This window comes from Sciurus vulgaris (assembly GCF_902686455.1).
Source record: "Sciurus vulgaris genome assembly, chromosome: 1".
Classification (NCBI taxonomy): domain Eukaryota; kingdom Metazoa; phylum Chordata; class Mammalia; order Rodentia; family Sciuridae; genus Sciurus; species Sciurus vulgaris.
This window is the reverse complement of record NC_136461.1, coordinates 4,023,485-4,039,617: the sequence shown is the minus strand read 5'-3', so window position 1 is coordinate 4,039,617 and position 16,133 is coordinate 4,023,485. Positions and strand designations below refer to the sequence as shown.

The following is a 16,133-nucleotide window of genomic DNA, read 5'->3' as shown; positions in this document are numbered from 1 at the left end:
CTGGCAAGAGCCCGTTCTCAAAAAGCAACAGCAAGTGTTGTTCCAGGACCTTTGTGAAATCATAGTTAAGTATGAAAACAATGAACTAGGTTGGACTTACCCGCTTAGCCTCCACGAAGGCGTCTGTTTGTTCTCTGGCTGCTGTAACCAGTTACCACGATCTTAGTGACTTGGAACAGCACAAACCGATGGTAGTTTGGGAGGGCAGAAGTCCGACATGGTTCTCAGGGTATGGCAAGACGGGTCCCTTCTGCAGGCTCCAGGGGGAGAATCCATTCCTCTGACTTGTCCGCTCTCTAGAGGCTCCAGTGTCCCTTAGCAGGTGGCCTGCCCAGCATCTCTCTGGTCATCCTTCTGTCTTCCCTTCCCTGACTGTCCTCTGCTTCTCCCTTCTGCTGGCACAACCCTTCCAGCAACTTCAGGCAGGCCTGGAGAGTCCAGGCCCACCGCCCATCTTGATCACATCTGCTGAGTCCCTGTTGCCATGTAAGACCACATTTCCCAGGATCCAGGGGTCGGGACGTGGATGTCTTTGGGGGCCATTCTGCTGACCAGTTGTTCGTTCCCCCTCCCCACACAGAAGCAGCCTGAACATGGGCTCTGCTTTTTCCTGACTTTCCCACCCCAACAAGCCTTATCCACTGGGTGCTGGCAGAGGCCTGGGAGAGAGGACGTCTCCTTGGCCCTTGGTGGCTCCCTGGCTCTGTCCTCGGCCTCTTCAGCTGTGGATTTGGGTTCTGTGAGGCCTGGGGGATTAGCAACACTGCAATAGAGGCCATGAGCCTTCTTGGCTTGTCCCGGCCTCCTGGGCGGTGCTTGTTGGGACTCGGGCCTGGGAGTGCCATTAGGATGGGGTCCCTGTGAGCATTCCAGGCTCATGTATCTGGTGTGCTGAGCTGTGGCCCAGCTTGAGACTTCCCCGGGCCCCCACAGATGCACTCACGCCCCAGTGTCACGCTTGGTGTGGCTGCTGATCTCTGGGGCCCAGGGGGAGAGGCCGGTTTTCGTCTTTGTGACGCCACGTTCTTCACAGGCTGGGACATGAGAAAGCCCTTGAGATGCGACAGTTCGTTTGAAGGGTGGAGGAGCCACTTCCTGCTTGCAGCGTGTCTGCTGCAGGAAGAGCTCAGGGAGGGAGTGCTGCAGTGCCACTGGGTGCCACCTTGCTCTGGCTCTGCACCTGCAGGCCCTGCACAGGGCTCAGGGACACACTGTCCCCAGAGGAGTGCTATGCAGAGAGGCTCTTGGGCCCCACCCCAGTGTCACTGTTCTGGGCCTGTATGGCATCAGGTGGCCTCAGAGCAAGGGTAGAACCACTTGGGGTGACAGTGTCTCCTTTGAAACTGTGGAGGAAGTCCCCCCACCATGCCAGGGACAACTGGAGCCCTCGATGGAGATCATAGTCACGCCGCTCCCCCCCATGGAGGCCACCCTTATGCTCATTTGCACATAGGAAACGTAGGCACGGTCTCCAGAGCAGCGGACAGGCTCGGACAGGAACCGCGGGCTCCCTGCAGGGCAGCGCAGCCTGAGGAAGCCTGCACCTGGCTGCGCGCCAGCCCAGGAGCCCTGCCTGCCTGTCCGCCTCTCGAGGCGATTTCTTGATTCTAGTCCCATTTAAGAGGTTCAGAGAGCACTGGGCACCCTCTCCAGACCTCCTTCCCGGGCAATGCTCCATGCCAGCTTTGAGTGCCCCCAACCCCTGCATCTGTCTCTAGTGGCCCCCTGCCCAGCGCAGTGGGAGATGATGTTCTCCAGGGGGCTGTTTTCTTGCGACCCCTCCTGCCTTTAAAAAAAAGGGTGCTGGTCCTTGGATGCATGGGAATGGTGGCCTGGTGGAAACCTCTGGCAGTGCCTCTGCTCTGGGCATCAGGACAGGTGTCCATCTGCTACCCATGGGCCCACGATGCTTTCCGCTGCCTGGTCGCGGCAGGGCCTAGCTTCGTCTGGGGTGTTGCTTTTCTGTTGCTGAGGCAGCCACATTGAAATGGACTCAGGTTCTTGCTTCTCAGAAGGGCCTCCTGATACCAAGGACACAGCAAGACGTAGACAGCCAGCACTAGGGCTGAAAGTGGCATATGAACCACGCTTGCTACTGCCTGGGCCTTGAGGGAGGGAGGCTGGGAGATCCTTGCACATCCTGGCCTTGCATGATGACCAGGTCGGCAGGCTGTGCTTAGACTCCCCTGGCCCTTGGGGCAGGCCCAGCATACAAGCCATGTGGACATGATAGCCTTCAGCTCTGCATGACTCTAGGCTGGCCTCCCTGGCCTCCACACATGGTGATGGGGTCTGCAGACACCTGGTACCAACACAGCTGGCAGGCTGGACAATCAAGGCTCTGGACCGCAGGCGCTCACCACCACCCAGACACCCTTTGGGGGTGGGCATCGAGCTTGGTGGCACCTCAGGCAGAGTAGAAGAGCTGGAGAGCTCCTCCCTGGGCAGGTGGGGGTGGGGCTGGCCTCGGACCCCATGGCCCTCCTGCTGTTCCTGCTGTCCCCAGCCCAGGCCCAGGGTGCGCTCCTCGGCCTGAGCTGACTCTCCATTTGTCCCCTGCCTTGCCACAGCACTGCAGGACCTCAGGTCACAGGTAGAGCAGTTGGCCGGAGGCCCTGGGAGGATGTGGCACGGCCAGGCAGCCACAGCAGGGCTTGCTCAAGCCGCACCGCTTGCACTGCTGTGGACACTGAGGCCCGCCTGGCTCCTCCTCTTCAGAATGTGCCCACGGAGTTACCAGAAACCTTTTCCTTTGAGCACCAGCCTTCCACAGGGCTGGGGCTGAGGCCTGTTTGCCAACAAGCATGTCCACTCTCGCCAGCAATGTGGGCCACTCTGAACCCAACGTTTACCCATCCACGTGTTTGGCATTGTAGGCACTTGGGCATGGTGTGGGGCAAAGAAAGGTCCTGTTCTGGTGCCCTTCCCTCTTCCCGGCAGAGGCAGGAGGGTGGGCAGGTGAAGGGTGGTAGGGCTGCAGGGCAGTTGCTCCGAGCGCAGCATTTAAGTGACAGCTAGCGAGGCTTTGGAGGCCAGCAGGGTGCTGGGTTCCTGTGGGCTGGGGATGTCCACATGTGAGCTGCCCCCTTCCCCAAGCCCTTGGAAGCCATGTGTTGGTTCAGCACACCTGAGGGACACCTACCCTGCCCTTGTGGGGCCTTCAGACTGGGAGGGCATGGATGTCAGTCAAACAGAATATGGGTACAGACAGGACAGAAGACTGTTCTAGAAAGTCTTAGAGAAGGGATGCTTGTGCTGAGGAGGAAAGGGTGAGCCAGACCGGGGTGGAGGGGGCACATCCAGAGCCACAGGGAGGCCCTGTGGCCAAGTGAGGGTCAGGATGGGGGCATCTGGAGCTGAGCCCCATTAACCCCACCCACCGCAATGCACCTGGGTCCCCAGGGAGACCTTGGTACTACGGGGCCCAGAAGCATTGGGTTCTCTGCTGACAACTGGGACTCGGGATTCGTCTTTCAACCCTGGGTTTCAAGTTTTCTCAGCCTGTTGGGGACCAGATGGGGCCTGATTCCTGTCTGTGCTTGTCTGTGTCCAGCCTGCCAGAGTCAAGCTTCCATCCTGTGCAGCATGGTGACATTGCTCTCACCAAGTGGGGACCATGAGGTGCCATTAGTGCCTCTGGGCACTGCTCTCTGCTCTCCTTGTCTGGTCCAGTGCACACACAGGCAGCCCCCTGTGCCCTTTTGAACTTGTTTCTTCAGGCTTCTAGCACAGAAATGAACCCACCAGCAGGCGGGAGGTGCCTTGGCAGGAGCTGGTAGGAAGGGATTTTCGTGGGCAGAATCCACAGTTGGTGCTCAGGGGCCCCAAGAATTCACCGTCGCCATAGGTGATCTGTCTTGGGCCTTTGACGAAGTTCTTGCTGGTTTCCGCTCCTGGAGGGGCATCCCTGTTTCTTGGCCCCACCCTCTTATCTTACCTGCGGTCACTGGTATGAAGGTCACTGGTTGGCTGGGCACTTGGGGAGGTGGCAAGGAGGCTGCCTGGATTCCAGGATGACCTGCTTAACTTTCTAGCCCCTCCCCTGACAGGGGTGTTCCAGGGGTGTGCTGGGGACTGTGGTGGGCTGCTTGCATGGGACTGCACCTCACAGCCACATCCTGCCCTCTCTCACTGACCTGGTGGCTCCTTCCCTCTCTCCCAGAATTGGCCACATCCAGCATGAAGCGCCCCTGTAAGTATGAGGTGAACGTGGCATGGAGTGATCTGGGACTTTTTAACATAGAATAGCCCGTGCTGTCCCTACTGTCTCTCTTGGTCTCTAAACATTTCTTGTGGGCCTGTCTCAGTGAAGCCAGGACACCAGGGATGTGTGGAAGGGCCCCACAGACAGCGCTGGTTCCTGTGGAGCAGGACCCGGTAATCCACGTGGTCAGGACTTCCTGGAGCCTGGCTCAGGGTGTGCACCATGGCGGGTCAGTGAGAAGCAGCAGCAGCCAGGTGCTAGCCTCCCCTTGAAGCCCCCACAAGTCAGTGCAGCCTGTGGCCAGAAGGAGCGTGGGCCAGGCCCCAGGCTCAACACTTCTTTCCGTTCCTCTCGTAGGAGCCCGGCAGACAGGTTCTCTTGTGCCCATCAGAGGAAAGCTGGGCTCTGTGAGACGGAGGGGCAGGTGGAGGGGCTGTGCCCAAGAGGGCAGGGGGCAGAAGAGAAGCTCCCAGTCCAGAAGCAGCTGCCAGGAGGAACACCATGAGCCCAAGGGAATAGAAGTTCAGAGAGGTTGGCTTAGGGTTAGCGGGTGGGGGACACCAGGGATGATGTCACAGCAGTGGTGACTCTGAACTTGTCATGGTCACAGACACTGCTGGTGTGGGGAAGCAGTGGGTCTCTGGAGGGGCCCTGGCGGGCAGCTCAGGACAGCAGCTCAGGGTTAAGGAGGAAGGCCGCCTGCAGTCACAGTGGTGGGGGTGGCCTGGGCTGCTTGGACTGGAGCACAGAGGTGGAGGTAGCTCACGAGGGACCTAGGACCAGTGGCCTGGGTTAGTACAGCATAAAGATACAAGGCTCTGGAAAGTTCTCCTGGTGCTCAGAGCGTGTGGTGGGGCACCTGTGGTCCATGGGCACTAGCAAGGCCTCAGCATAGGCAGGCCATGCACAGGCTTGATGGATCTCAAACTGACTGGAGCCAGCCCACACCAGAGCCTGGAGCAGGGTGGCTCAGAAGCGTCCGGGCAGCTCTTCCCCTCCTGGTGGGGGCTGTCTGGTGGCCACCAAGATCCTTAAGCGCAGCAGTAAAGCCTGCTCGAGAGACAGATAACAAACATGGGCTACTAATGGCATGTCCTAATAGTTGTCATTTTCCTGACCCTGTAGCTGTCGCCGCTCCTGTCGCCTAACCATGTCTTTTAACTGTTCTTGGTAACACGGTTTCTCCTGGCCCTGCCCTGCCGGCCCCTGCCACCCAGTGTCCGCTCCCCTGACTGTGTCCCCACTCCACAGGCTGTGTCATCACCATCTCTGGGCGCATGACCTTTACGAGCAATAAGTCCATGGAAATCGAGGTGCTGGTGGACGCCGACCCCGTGGTGGACAACTCCCAGAAGCACTACCGGGCAGCCAGTGCCTTCTTCACCTACGTGTCCCTGAGCCAGGAGGGCAAGTCGCTGCCTGTGCCGCAGCTCGTGGTGAGTGTGTGTCCGGGGGGCTATCCCACCCCAGGCCTGGCCACTCTCTGGACCTGCCATGGTACCCATCAGGTTGTGGGAACAAAGGCCTTATAAGCTGCAGGAAGTCCTTCTGGCTCTGCCCTGCAGGCTGTGGGGATGAGCCTGGGCAGACAGGATAGACCCCTTGAGCACGTGGGCAGCCTGGGGTACAGGTCACCTGGAGCGCAGAGCGGGGGTCCTTGGTGGTGTGTTCCGTGGGTTGGAGTGGGGATGAGGGCAGTGCTCAGACCTGCTGGAACTGGAGGGTGGGCTCTCCCAAGGTGGCTCTGCCCGCATGTCCTGCCTGATATGGATTGAGCCAGACCCTTGGACTGCAGAGTGGGGGTCCAGACACCTAGGCCTTTCTCTGCCTCTGGTCCTCAGACTTGGTTCTGCCCTTGGCGTGCAGAGGTGGGTGCAGGGCCAGTGGGTTGGTGTGCACCTGTCCACACACCCCCTTGTCTCACCTGCAGCCCACGCCCTCTGAGCTCTGCCCATCTTGAGAGCTGTGGGGCTCAGCCCCAGGCACATGGCCTGGAGGGTCACAAGCAGGGCAGGTTTAGCATGGCCCAGAGGCAGCTTCTGTCTCTTCGTGGGAGTGGAGGTTTCCATCCTGCCCTGCACCCGGGGCTGCCTTCAGGCCAGTCCTGATTCTTCTGTGAACAGATCTCGTGCAGGTCTCTAAGTGGACTGATCTTCTGCAACCAAGAGGAAACCAATTGGTGTTTCCTGCCCCCCACAGGGCAAAGGCCTGGGACAGGGGAACCTGGGCAGGGCGGGCCTGGCCTCCAGGCAACAGGGCCCCCTGCCAGTCTGAGCCATTTCCAGAAGTGCTGGCAAGCCCCCAGCACCCCCTGGTGTCTGTCCCCAGCTGTCCTGCATGTGCTCGCTGCTCGCCTGGGAGGACAGTATGGGCTGAGTCAGCATGGTCTTCTTCCCTCCCAGAGGCCACGAGGGGGCTGGTTGCTTCTTCCTGTGACAGGAGGGGGTCTTGGCTGGTGGGCCATGCCCTAGGATAGCTCTTGTCTTGGTTGAGGCTGAGACCCCACCACCCACCTGCTCCTTCCTGGATGCTCAGGTCCAGCGAGGCCACTGTGGTAATGAGTGGTAGCCAGAGTCTCAACTATCCACAGATTCCCCATCTTCCCACCTTCCTCCTCCTCTCTGCTGAGATCAGGTTGTGGGTGCTCTGGTGAGTCAAGCAGGTCATGAGTCCCCTCGGGGCAGTGTGGTCTCCATGAGGTAGGTAGGGGTAGGGGGGTGAGATGGCAAGCCTGGACTTGCTGGGTGAGTTCCCAGTCGGGTCGAGAGAAAGGAAAGCAAGGGCTGGGCCAGAGCCTTCCTAGGGCAGGAGGCCCCTGTGCAGTATTGACCAGGTGCCTGTGACCTCCCGTGACCACTCAAGGCCGAGCCCTGTGACCAGGCCAGCTGGGGCAGCACCTGTCCTACTTGACTCACCTGTCAGGCTGGGATGTCCCCTCAGCCCCCTTCCCTTTGGTGGACAACCTGCCCCCTTCTGGCAGAGGCTGCTGGCTGTCCCCAGGGGCCACCTTGCCAGAGCTGCTGCTTTGCTGCTGGCATTCGTAGAAGTAACACAAGCTGACAGTGCGAAGCGGGGAGGGGCATCCCGTCCCTGTCTCTACCCACGAGCCCAGCCTCCAGAACCCACGCCTGGGTCTTCTTTCCCCATACTGGGGATTGAGCCCAGGGATCTCTACCTCTGAGCTGCATCCACAACCCTTTTTGAGACAAGGGTCTCACTAATTTGCTGAGGGTCTCGCTAAGTTTCTGAGCTTGGCTGGGAACTTGTGATCCTCCTGCGCCAACCTCCTGTGGGGGCTTGTGTGGATGGGGAGCAGCGCCTGCTACCTGGAGTCCTAGTCAGGGTCCTAAAACGGACAAGGTGCACTAGTGACCTTGAGCACGTGCTTCCTGTGCACCTCAGGCGGGCCATCGAGTGAGGCAGGTGAGGAACCGACCACTTCTGGGTCGCCTGCTGCTGTTCCCCTGCTCCTCAGGAGCCTCCTCACCAGCACTTACCCACTTGAAGGGGTCTAGCCTGGGAATATCTGGGCCTGACGGTGGGGGGGTTCTGCAGGACTTACCCAAATGGGCATGTGACCAGGGGACCAAGGGGTATGACAGTTTGCATCTTGAAAAGGCTTTGATGCAAATTGGCAGGGTGCTCTGGCCTGCTGTGCCAGCTGTCACCAGTCCTGCTGCGGGCATGGCCAGTGCGTACCCCCTGAGGCGTGTGTCCTCCTTCACCAGCCGCTAGTCAAGCACACCCCCATGGCCCCTCCTCTCGGCTTCTTGTGGAGACCAGCACTGACCAGGAGGGGCTCTGGCGGAGGACTTTGGCGCCCCGTGTCCTCTACACCCTGTGGAGTCCAACCCTGAGGGGGTCTGAGACAGGGAGGGGCCTGCAGTCGAGGAGGCCTTTGGGGCTGAACCTGTGACCTTCAGAAGCAGGCCTGGGTGTCCTTTTCTAGAAACCCGGATCCGGGTCATAGGGGAGGAGGAGCCCGTCCCAGGAGAGGAGGCCCTGAGCTGTCACGGGCTGCGCGGGGTGAGGGAGGGACCCCTGCCTGGATGGAGGGCCGTGATGACCTCCCTAACCTTGGGGACTGCACATGGCTGATGTCACGTGGACCTGGACTGATTCGCTGAGTGAAGGTGGTCTCCGGCTCTTCGGTGCGGTTTCCACAGTGTTGATGAATAGTCGCTGGAGGGGCGGGCAGGGCAGACTCCCGAGGGGGACCGTGAGCTCTCACCAGGCCTCCGCGGTGCTCACCCGGGCACCTCCGATGTGGGAGTGAGTCCTGGGCCTGGGCCCTCACGTGTGCTGCCCACGGCTCCCTGCGTGCGGCGCCCTCCCCCGCCGCCTCCCCGCCCCCCTTGCCAGCGCCGCTTCAGCCTCCCGTCTATTTTTATCTCCCTTCCCCAGGGCCCTGCTGACACAGGCGCAGCCTCTGCCCGCAGTTGTTTCTGGGTGGTGCTTGGTGCTGGGGAGGGCCTGCGCGCCCCAGCAGCTGTCGCCCTCGTGCTGGGAGTCCTGCAGTTGGTCTAGATGCCAGGCCTCCCTGTGGCAGTGCCCTCTGACCTTGGGGAGTAGAGGACAACTCCAGACCCTGGGCCAGAACCGGGAAAGTGGCCTGTGGGAAGGGGCAGCAGGGAAACCACCTCCTGCACTCGGCCGGTTGCTTCTGGGGACCAGCACTGTGGCGGCTTGGTGCTGCCAATGGGCGGGTTTTTTCCGGGCAGGGTGTAGGAAGCATATTCCATCTCGAGGAGGAAGAGGACCAAATTCTGTGTTGGAGCCAGAGAAGGCTCCTGATTTCTGTGCGTAGACAGCACTTGCCACCAGTTCTTTGTCCCCATGTGTCGTCTGCCAAAGAACTTGGCCATGCCAACCCTTGAGGAGGCAGAGTCCCTGCAGAGCAGACTTGGTGTCTCGCAGAAAGCCCAGAGCCAGAGCTCGGATGCCGGAGCCCGCTGCCCCTGCGGCGGAGGGTCTGGGCCGGGCTGTGGATGCTCATCTGCAGCCTCACACCCGAGAACTGCGGAGGGCAGGCGGGCCCAAGTGGGGTTCAGTGGTCAGCCTTGAGTGTCTGGTAGGTTAGAAGGGGGTTAGGAGGCCCAGGACTCGGCCACCTCCTCCTGGAGCAGGGCTCTCGGCGGGTCTTCTCCACTGTCACGTGCCCCACCCAGGGGCCCCTTAGCAAGGTGAGGCCAGCATGATGCTGCGGCCATTCCCTGCCCCTGGGGAAGGTGGGAATGGAGGGGCAGGTCCTTCTTGGGGCTGGCCATGGGGAGCTGGGGCCTGCAGCAAGCGCCAGCCGCTTTCGTGTGACTGATCGCATCCCATCCGTGTGGCACATCTGGAGTTGGGGCGGGTCGTGCCCTCGTGACAGGAGAACTGTGAGGAAGGGGGACTGCCAGGACCCAGCCCCTGCCGGCGTGGCTCTGGGAGTGGCCCTTCTCAGCTCAGGCCCGTGAGGAGGGTCAGCGCAGGGCCTGCGTCATCCCAGGTGACCTCGGGAAGCCGGCTCTGTGTTCAGGAAGCACTGCCATGTCCAGGCAGCCTGCTGGGCCTGGCCAGGCTGCTTGCTGAGCAGGCCTCCGTGATTCCACAGGGTCAGGTGCTTTTAGGTCCCATAGCTGAGTCTTCGTTCTCTCCTAAGGCCTCACCTCTGTCACTGCCCTGAGACTCATTCTGCCTCTTCGTCTCCCAGCCTCAGTGGACACACCCGTGCAGGGGATGCAGAGCCCTAGGGCCACTCGGTCCACCACAGCTGGTCAGGAAGATGGCGCAGTGGGCACAGGAGCATCTGGCCCTGGGCACCATCTGACGTGCTGCCCCAGCCTTAGCGCAGGATACCAGCCTGAGGGCGGCTGGAGAGCCCCCCAGTGGTCAGGGCTGTGGCTCCCCCTCCAGGAGCCTTGCTTTCCTGGCTTGAGCCCACAGGCTGGCCACTCTGCAGGAGCTGCCTCTGCAGTTTCAGGGATGATCTCACTGGAAGGCCCTTGAGGAGGCGGCACAGTGCCGAGCTTTCCATGCTCCTGTGGGCCCTTCCCCTGGAGGACAGCAGCGGTACAGGTGGCCGCCACCTTTCCTGCTTGGGAAGAAGAGGGGGACTGCTCTCTGTGACCTGGCGTGGCAGGAGGGACGCCCCCGAATATGGGAAGCAGAGGTCCTCACATGGGTGGGTCCCTGGTTATGGAGCAGGGGCCCAGGGGTTCCAGTTTGGTGGACACTTTGGTGTCATGGACACCACAGGGCCACAAGCTCCTGCAGGCTGAGGGACCACACCTAGTCCTAGGGAATTCCACAACCAGAGGAGCCCTCCAGCACTCTGGCCTTCTGTCAGCCCCTGTGACCCTGCCGGGAATGGACAGTTCCACGCTGGTCACTGGGCAGTCCTTACCTCTTCCATTGTCCTTGCCTGTTTAGCCAGGCGTAAACTCGGGGGCACCTTTAGTTGTTGGCCAGGCTGGGAGTGCAGCAGGCTTGGTGTCAGTCTCAGCAGGCGCAGGCGCCGTTTGCCTCCGAGGGAACCTGTCCCCAGCTGGCTGCCAACGCACAGGTGGGTGTCCCAGACTGGAGCCCATGGAGCCCTGGTGTAGTGGCATGTTCGCCAGCTTCCTGCCGGGTATCAGGACAGCGACAGGTCATGAAGCCACCCCTGCTGCCTGACTGGCCAGTGCTCGGGAACTTGGTGAGCCCCCTCCCCCAGAACCAGCACTGGGCGCCACACACGAGGTCAGCAGGGGTGAGGGCGCCATGCCCCTGCCAGCCCCGCCTCAAGCCTGGCTCTTCTCCTGCCACCTTTGGTTCTGCATTCTACATGGGGCTATCCGTGACCCGGCAGCCGTGTCCCTGCCTCTTTGCCAGCACTGGCCACAGGTCTGGGGGGGACATAGCAGTGAGGGTGCCTCTCCGCCCGCTCCACTCACAGTCCACGAGAGGACTGGCCACTGAGACAGTGGCACAAGGATGCCATGCTGTTGCAGGGTGTGGGCTGGGAGGGAACCGAGAGGCCCATGGCAGGGTTCCACAGGGCACGTGGGATGGCCAGCGTGCCCCAGGTTCCGCCAAGGCTGCTGTGGAAGGCAGGAGAGGCCAGGAGAGGTCTTTGGACCCAGATGAGACCAGGGCACCGGGTCCAAGGTTTCCTAGGTGTCACTCCTGGTGTGTCCTAGGGCAGGGTAAGGCCCACCTGACCCAAGCACCGAGAACCGTGCTGTTACTGGATGACCCACTGCTCTGTCCTCAAGGGGCACAAGGGCCCTGGTGGAGGCCAGATGCACTTCACAGAGATGCCAGGAAGGACAGGCCCTGGGACCCCTCCGTGGAGAAGGCAGAGGCTACAGTGAGGACGTGGCCTGGCCGGGCCTGGCTGGTACCGAGCACTTGGCAGCTGGCAGTTGTGGTCTGTTGTTGCTGGTGAGGACAGTGGTGTCCAGGAACCCAACTGCAGGGCTACCCAGCCCCCACCCCCAGAGACAAGGCCTGAGCCGACTGCTCTTCCCCCTCTGCACCCCCCACCTCTGCCTGTGACCTTCCATTAGCCTCTGCATGGGGGTTTCTCAGCCACACATGGGACCAGCGTTTACAGGGTCTGAGTGGAGGCTGCAGGTGAGGCAGCCCGGGAGGTGTTCAGGACTCCCTCGTGCCATCTTCGTTGGAGACTTAGGCGCAGGGGCAGAGAGGTCAGCCCAGGTGTGCAGGGGCAGTGGGTGCGTCCTGCTGCCTGGTACCTGACTCTGCCCTGCCCAGGTGGGGTCCTCGGTGGAGCCGGACCCTGGGAGGCAGGGATCTGGGAGGGCAGTGGGTGCCGGTACAGAGGTCGCCCTTGCCTGGTCTCTTCTCCACACAGTGGCCCTTGGCAGGCCATGCTGAGTGTCCCTAATAACCAGAAGATGTTTTCATTGCTTTTGGGACTGTCCTAAGACCCCTCTGGTCTCCATCAGATCGTGGCAGAGGCTGCCACGTGGCTGCCTAGTTGAGGAGGTCTGTGTCCCTCAGGCTTGCGGGAAGCAATTCTGGCGCCCTGGAGCCCTCCTCGCACCAGACGCTTGCTGGTTGCAGAAAGGACAAGCTATTGATCGTACCGAGGGTAGTCACTCGACCTCTGTGCCACGTTCCCAATGTGTGTTCTCGAAGCACAGAAAATGCAAAGTGGAAAACATTTGGTTTGCAACACTAGGCTGGAAAGCCACAGGCTTCCCCTCCGGTGGAAATGCGCCCAGAAGACAGCACTTGGCAGGAGACGCAGAGGAGAGGGAAAGACACAGGTCCCGGCCCAGGAGACACCAGGCAGGCACAGCTGGGGCCCGGCACTTAGTGCTGGGCAGAGACCTTGGCACAGAGGAGGCAGTGTGCCTTTGACCTGCTGCAGAGGGACCCTCCCTCAGCCCCTGTTCCCGTGGGTGGGCACAGTGCCCTAAAGGCCTGGCTGCCGTGATGTCCCTGGGGCCATCTGGCTCTCCTCCCAGGCAGTGCCTCAAGTGGGCAGATGTACAGCAGCAGGGCATGTCCTTGGAGCTGCTGCCAGCTCCTCACAAGATGGTCTCCAAGGTCATGTGCCTGCACCCCAGCAAGCACGCCCGTGTCACCTCCTCGCATCCTTCCCTGTTCCGCAGGTGAGAGAAACGGACCCCTCTGGTGAACAGTGCACCTCATGCCTCCAGCCAGGTCCACCTGGCCCAGGGTCATGCCCTCTCTCCCTTCCACTAGCCAGGTGCCCTGGGTTCACAGGGTCACCATGTCCCAATTTGCCCAAAGTTCCCTTTGCCTCCACCTTTTTCCTCTGGCATGTGCAGAGAGGCCTGGAAGGAGGCTGCAAGTAGGTGCTGTGGCCTAAGGTCACCAGCCCCCGTCCCACAGCCTCGGATTTGTGAAGGAGACTTGGATTGCCCTGGAGAAGCCTTTTCCTCCCTCCCTTCTGAGGGACACAAAGCCCTGTGTATTTATTTGCTTTGTTTATGGAAGGGGCCCGCTGTGAAGAGGTGGTAGCTGTCGGGGACGGGGGCTGTGCTCAGTGAGCCATCTGTCTCTTTATGCCAGCCCCACACCTACCAGGGACATGGCAGTCCCCTTAGTCACTTGTGTGGGGGAGCTGTTGATTGGAGCTCGTGGCCTGGGGTGGCTGAATACCCACAGCCGGGCCCAGGGACCCTGCTCCCACACAGGGCAGATGCCGCACTGCCCCCCTGGCTGGGTGCCTGGGACCTCGCTGTCTCTGTGGACCTCTGCCCGGGCGGGACACCCCTCCAGGGGCCTAGGTTGTCGGTGGGTCAGTGCTCATAGGTGGCTGCTCGATGCAGAGGTTTGAGGCTAACGAGACAAGCTCAGCTCTTAGGCCTGCCCTGGACCGTCGCAGAACTGGGACATCCAGCACTTGCCACTGGCCAGAGATAGCAGAGTGCTGAGGCCGTCCTCCAGCCTCATCCTCCCAGGCTCCTGCGGAGTCTTGGCCACATTCCCTGGCAGCTTTCTGCACGTCCATCAGCAGACATCGGTTTCCACGGAGGGCAGATCCTGGCTGATGAGTTTGCTCTGAGAATTCAACATGGAAGAGACGCTGGAGCAGCGCTGGCTTCACCCTGCACCCTGGCTGGCTGCTAGGATTCCTGCACCTCAGCCTGTGCCCTCCTCAGGACCCACGCTGAAGGACTAGTGAGTTAGGTGTCCGGAGCCTTTGATATACGCCTTCTGGAACCACCTAATGGGCTGATGGCTGCCGAGATCATAGGCGTCTGCCACCGTTTGGAGTGATAGGCTGGAGGGTGTCCACAGGTCTGAGAGAGGTCAACTGAGGAAAGCTCCCCCGGCTGCGCTGTCACCGCTGCAGGAGAGCTGGGGAGGGACTAGGGAAGGTGAGCAAGGCCTGTCCTGAATGTGTGGGACCTACGCCCCCTTAGGGCGGGCATCAGGGCACCTTACCCGCCTCCCGGTCCCCGCCCTGATGAGGACCCAACCCAGTGTTGCCACGCACTCGTTCCGGGCACGTGCAGTGCTCCCATATGAGTGCTCGTCCTCCTCACCCCAGACCCGGTCATCCGGGTTGACCCCTCTGGCAGCCCCTGCACACGCCAGCCTAGGAGGAGGCTGAGGAGGAGCTGGCCTGAGGGCCCACCCCGGCTCCCTCTGTGGCAGACCAGGCCACTCTCTGTTGCCCGGTGCTCTGCAGTCCAATGGGATGACCTTCAGTGGCGGAGCTGACTCTGCCATTTAGTAGGTCTGCCCAGGGGGCTAGTGGCAGCTGTTGGCAGATGGTCTGGGTGCCTTGTAGGTTGGGGGGGGGTCCATGCCAGGCTTCTTCCACCGCGGCTGGCCTCCCCAAATCATCTGCCCCTGCTCAGTGCCACTCAGCTGCTCCCTGGCCCTCCCCAGGCCTGCTGTCCCCAGGGTGCAGCTTGCCCCTCGCGGCACCCAGCAGCGCCCTCTCCCTGCTCTGCCATTCTTTTGCCACACAGTTGTCACTTGTCTGCGAACTACATTATTTTCCTACTTTTCTGTATATTATCAGTTCCCGAGGACAGGGTCCCCAGCTCCTAGCAGAACTCAGGGGGACCGAATGAAAGGAGACTTCGTCACTGCTGCAGAGAAGGCATTTGGTTCTAACAGCGAGTGTCTCCTCCACCCTTGCCCCTGATGTGCCAGGATCTGGGTGGGGCGCCTGCCTCACTGACCTGTGATCCCCGTGCTGGCTTTCCACGCGCCCAGGGTGCACAGCCTCGCCACTGTCCTTTTTAGGACGTCCCCAGCCCCTCTGTCATCCCGCCCCTGGTCACTTTGCCTCTGTATTGTTTATTGTGAGTGTTTCATACAAACAGGCTCCGTTGACAAGGCCGCCGTGAGGGACCTCTGCGGGGTTGAACGTGGACTGTTGGGGGCCTGGAGCTTGGCCTGTGTCATGGGGAGCAGTGCTGGGAGGTTCACAGGGCTAGTGACGCCAAGGCCGGGATTAGAGCAAGCAGCCGCCTGCCTGCCCTCCCCCGTCCGTGGGGGAGGTGGTGCTGGCTTCTGGGCGCAGGAAGAGGCCTGCAGGAGCCTGAGAGCCTGCATGCAGTGGGGTGGGCCTGAGGTGGCAGCCTGCGTCCTCACAGGGAGCACCTGGATGCAGGCTGTCAGGCCAGCTCTGAGGGCACTCGGGGCAAGCTGATGGCAGCAGAGTGGAGGCCAAACCCAGGCTGCGGGGTGGTCCTTAGCAAGGGCCTGGCCAAACGAGCTGGGAGAAACAAACGGATATTTTTTAGTTGCAGATGGACACAATACCTTTATTTTATTGACTGGTTTTTATGTGGTGCCAAGGCTCGAACCCAGTGCCTCACGTGGGCTAGGCAAGCACTCCTCCACCAAGCTACAGCCCCAGCGCAACAAACCAGTCGTACTTTGGGATCTCACAGGCTTGGTGCCAGTGTGCATCATTCAAGGGTGCAGGCTCCCAAATCCGTCCGGCCCAGGCCAAGGGGGCAGGAACAGGCATCATCCAGGAGAGGACCAGGGTCCCAGTGTGCACAGCCCAGGGGAATCCACAGACAGGCCTCTCCTGGGCCCAGCAGCCTCCTTCACCTACCCCAGCCTTGGGTGGGCCAATCCTGGTGGCCTTCAGGGATGCCTGTGGTAGCCCCTGAGCTCGTGCTCTCAATTCTGCAGAGTCATTTGCTCCTTCCTGGCTCCTTGAGCTGTAAGAGCACTTGGCTGGCGACCCAGGCACTTGGGGACCAGGTGCCTGGCCAGTGTGGTACATGGCAGCACTTCCCAGGAGTACCAGGGAAACAGCAGGAAGTCCCCCCCACATCAGGCAGGCCCATTTTCAGCAGCAGAGGGCCCAGGCGAACGTGCCCTGGTCCAGCCATCTTTCACAGGCACTGCACACGCTCTGGAAGGTTTCCTCATGTCCAAGCCTCCTGCTCCTTTCCTCTCTCAGGCGGGGGGCAGGGGCAGGTGTTCCTCCAGGTAG

At 61.1% G+C, this 16,133-nt stretch overlaps 1 protein-coding gene across 5 annotated transcripts in view; it reads left to right on the top strand.

Moving 5' to 3' along the window:
• ACOT7 (acyl-CoA thioesterase 7) overlaps positions 1 to 16,133 on the top strand; it is a 78,579-nt gene that overhangs the window by 60,130 nt on the left and 2,316 nt on the right. For all 5 annotated transcript variants that reach the window (XM_079118043.1, XM_079118041.1, XM_079118042.1 and 2 more), the window contains exon 8: positions 5,456 to 5,640. In XM_079118043.1, coding sequence (XP_078974169.1) covers positions 5,456 to 5,640 — 185 coding nt within the window. The remainder of the gene's footprint in view (positions 1 to 5,455; positions 5,641 to 16,133) is intronic.